Source organism: Priapulus caudatus, unplaced genomic scaffold (genome assembly GCF_000485595.1).
Source record: "Priapulus caudatus unplaced genomic scaffold, Priapulus_caudatus-5.0.1 Scaffold835, whole genome shotgun sequence".
In the NCBI taxonomy this organism is placed as follows: Eukaryota; Metazoa; Priapulida; class Priapulimorpha; order Priapulimorphida; family Priapulidae; genus Priapulus; species Priapulus caudatus.
Window position 1 is genome coordinate 137,771 of NW_014577896.1, and position 3,639 is coordinate 141,409.

Sequence of the window (3,639 nt, forward strand, 5' to 3'; positions counted from 1 at the left end):
CGCGCGGATCAGCGGATTGCGAGCGCCACTGCGCTAGCCCATTACAGGTGCGGCGTTCAGGCGGCCCAGCTTAGGGCGGGTCAGGGGCAGCACCCCGGAAGCTCTGGATATTTATGTTTTTTTTAGTATTTGAAACAAGCAAATTTATACATATGTGTTTGCCTTAATTTTATGAAGAACAAAGTAATAGCATCTGTAGATATTGCTGCCTTAATTCTGTTCCTTTATTCCTTTTTTTAAAGACTGAAGTGTTTTCTATTGTTTACTCCTCGATCAAATTATTATTTTTTTTAAATTTGTTATTACACTTTTGTAGGTTGGGGGGGAGAAACAAAACTTAAGCGGGGAGAAAATGCAGCTTAAAGCGGAGAATTTGAGATTTTGGGAACAATGGCCCCCAAAAACGAGAGATCTCCCGCCCAAACGGGAGAAGTGGGAAGTCTGACTTCTCTCTGCGTCGATTATATTCCGAGTGATGCTGTAAAACAGGAATGATGATAGAAAGCGTTACAATGCACACAAAATGGCAGGAGGGGGGGGGGGGGGAGGGGGGAGGGGGGGGATGGCAGCACTGCTTACTCAGAGTAGGCATGGCCCCCCCATGCGTATCTCACCTATCATCGTTCCTCTCCTATAGTAAATGTTAGGCCATTTGGCCTTCAGGGCAAGACTTGTTGTCAGGATCACCTAGCGCACATGATAATCTGGCATCTGTGTGCCTGCAAGGGTGAACTAACCAGTGAGCCAACAAAAGATATCTTCATCTGTCAACGAAACCCCCGAGCTCGATTTGCCGGATTCACTCTGTATAATTACATAGACGACATGCACACGACTCCAATGGATTGTCGTGAGATACACATAATGGTTAGTATGAGATACTTGTCATCGTGTGTCACGCCTGTTGATATTTTACACAAATATGATTTTTGAGCCATCAATGTACCCTGGCCGATAACAAAGAAACACAATATGAGAAATAAAGACGAGGAAGACGGGAAAAAGTAGATCAAGTAGGAAAAGAAGGACAAAAAGAAAATCGATGAGGAGGGTTTGGATAAGGAGAAAGAAGGGGAGGAAGAGAAGAGGAAAAAGAAAGGAGAGTGAAAAGAGAGAGACAAGGAGGAAGCAGAGGAGGAGGAAGAGGAGGAGCAGGAGGAAGAGAAAGAGACAATCAAGAAGAAGATGTTGACGAAGACAATGGTGAAGAAAGAAGAGGAGGAGGAGGAGGAGGAGGAGGAGGAGGAGGAGGAGGAGGAGCGAGGAGGAAGAATTTAGGGAAGGAGATATATTTAAGAAGATGTTGATGAAGACATATATAGTAAAGAAGCAGACGATAGCAAAGAAGACAACAAAGGATGGCTGAAATCAGATGCAAATTACCATGGCGTCAGATCCGTCACCTTCCAGTGACGTGGGAAAGCGAACATCTTTCACGTCAACACTCACAATCACGTGAGCATCGCTTGCTGCCATTGTTGCACGGACCTGTAAGAATACAACAAACCTGAAGAACAATACTCGCTAGTATAGTAGTGCACTAGTGGAATACACCATTACTTAGAGTACCGGTACAATACAATTTAGATTCTATATCTATGCCCCTGGCACTGCATGGCACTGCATGACACTGGTAGTGTTTGCATATTTGATTGATGCTGCAATCTGCTCTAAACCCTGATACATCTGCGATACTTATCATTACTACAGTTGCAATAGAAACAGCGTTAACCTTATTGCTGCAGTAATTACTCTTATTATGCTAAAATCTCTCATAAAATGCACCTCAACCTCGTTCCCTTCCCTACTTGATATCAGCTGATCATCAAATCTTCTAAACTAAACACCTACCGTCGCGCCCCACTGCGGTACGTGCGTGACGTATGCGAGTCGTGTGTAGTGCCGAACGCAGAGGTCGCGTGAATTCGATGTTTGTTTATCTTTTTTTCTCGTGTAAAAGAGACTGAGAAGAGGGCACGAAAGTTGTTGAATTAGCAGCGTTACCTGTATTAACGTTACTGCACTTCTGTACATAACTAAAGAAAGTATTTATCTCTTAGTCTTTCCGTTTTGGTTGCATCAGTTCCGGAGTAGTGTCTAAGTCTAAGAGTAAGAGTAAGAGAGTAAGACTAAGTAAAAGAGTAAGTCAGTGTCTTGTCTAACCGACACACCACACAGTGTAAACCGACCAGGCTCTCCGACTGTTACACGTCGTAGGAACGTCCCCTCTCGCCAACGTAGTGTTAAGCGAAAAGGGAACTTGTGGCTACACACAGTGTAGTCTGTACTGTAGCTGTACAGCAGTACAGAAGTAGCAGAATGAGTGGCGGACTAGCTCCAAGTAAAAGTACAGTGTACTTGTCTAATATTCCTTTTTCGCTTACGAATAATGACATCTACAAAATCATGGAGAAACATGGTAAAGTAGTAAAGTAAGTATTTCAACTTGAAGTTGTATTATAATATATTTATAGTACTACAGACAGTACAGTAAAACTTGCATAAGTCGACACTTTTGGGACCAGCAATGCAGCATATTTGTGGCGACTTACGAAAATGACGACGTTCATTTTGTCGACTTATATGTACGCTGTGGCTATATGCCTGGCAGCCAGGCACGGTCTTCGATTTCCTAAATGCCCGGCAGTTTCTAACCCTAACCCCGACCGTGCCCGGCAGCCGTCAGATATATGCCGGCTGCCGGGCATATAGCCACTCTGTTATATAAAGAGCTGTGCTCCCAGGCGCCCGTCACCCCTACGCAGTCATAAACATGCTCCGCACGTGACATCACTTTACGCCACAGACATGAAACAATCAGGTCCGTACATCAATCGACACCGCTGCTGGCCATAACGCACGTACATCGTACGCACTAGCGGCAAGCGCGACACACGCTGGCTATCTGTAACACCTGCTGTTGATTACACGTTTGGACAAACAATCAGTGCACAGCAACAACTCATGTAAACTCAGTCGCGCGATCTACAGGCGATCGTGGGTTCAACCCAAACTTTTAGCGCATATCTGCGACAGCCAGCTCGCACATCCGCTAGACCGTACACTGTGCACGCACGCGCGCCATCGGCATTTCTGATGATGACTTACAGATGGGAAATTACTGTTGTTTGTATTACATGGGACCTGTCTGATGGCAACGACTTGTACATAATGACGACTTATAAATGACGACTTAGGCAGGGCTATTCTAATGGATTTACTATGAGAGAAAATTGGGACTTTGACTTCCATGACGACTTATGCGAATTGACGAGTTAGACGATGACGACTTACAAATGCGAGTTTTACTGAACTATTCAGTCTACTGTTACTAGTACTGTACTACAGGATATAAGAGCTGTCCACATTTGCACATGCAAGGGCACTCGTGCAGAAATGGGGATACATTGAAGTTGGCCCAATCGAATGTGACTGCGGGGCCAGACTATGGGACATCTCCTGGAATGCCCCCTATTACTAGAGCCCTGTAGACTTAGAGACCTTCAGGTTTTCAACCACTGTGGAAGATCCTGTGTGCTGCAGTGTCTAGGTCGAGTGTAGTGTAGTGACCCTAGAAGAAGAAGAAGACTGCTCAAGAGACCGTACTGTTGCACTCTCATTTTTTATACTTGAATTCTT

At 44.8% G+C, this 3,639-nt stretch overlaps 2 protein-coding genes across 2 annotated transcripts in view; one reads left to right on the plus strand and one right to left on the minus strand.

The window, feature by feature from the left end:
* The window catches only part of LOC106813854 (mitochondrial enolase superfamily member 1-like), a 16,222-nt gene extending 14,360 nt beyond the window's left edge, over window positions 1–1,862 (minus strand). Inside the window, exons 1-3 of the mRNA XM_014818091.1 lie at window positions 1,786–1,862; window positions 1,384–1,488; window positions 615–687 (exon numbers count right to left, since the gene is read on the minus strand). Of these exons, the coding sequence (XP_014673577.1) occupies window positions 615–687; window positions 1,384–1,476 (166 nt within the window). The 5' untranslated portion in view covers window positions 1,477–1,488; window positions 1,786–1,862. The remainder of the gene's footprint in view (window positions 1–614; window positions 688–1,383; window positions 1,489–1,785) is intronic.
* Window positions 1,863–2,038: 176 nt separating this feature from the next.
* The window catches only part of LOC106813859 (zinc finger CCHC-type and RNA-binding motif-containing protein 1-like), a 6,795-nt gene continuing 5,194 nt past the window's right edge, over window positions 2,039–3,639 (plus strand). Inside the window, exon 1 of the mRNA XM_014818099.1 lies at window positions 2,039–2,432. Coding sequence (XP_014673585.1) covers window positions 2,320–2,432 — 113 coding nt within the window. The 5' untranslated portion in view covers window positions 2,039–2,319. The remainder of the gene's footprint in view (window positions 2,433–3,639) is intronic.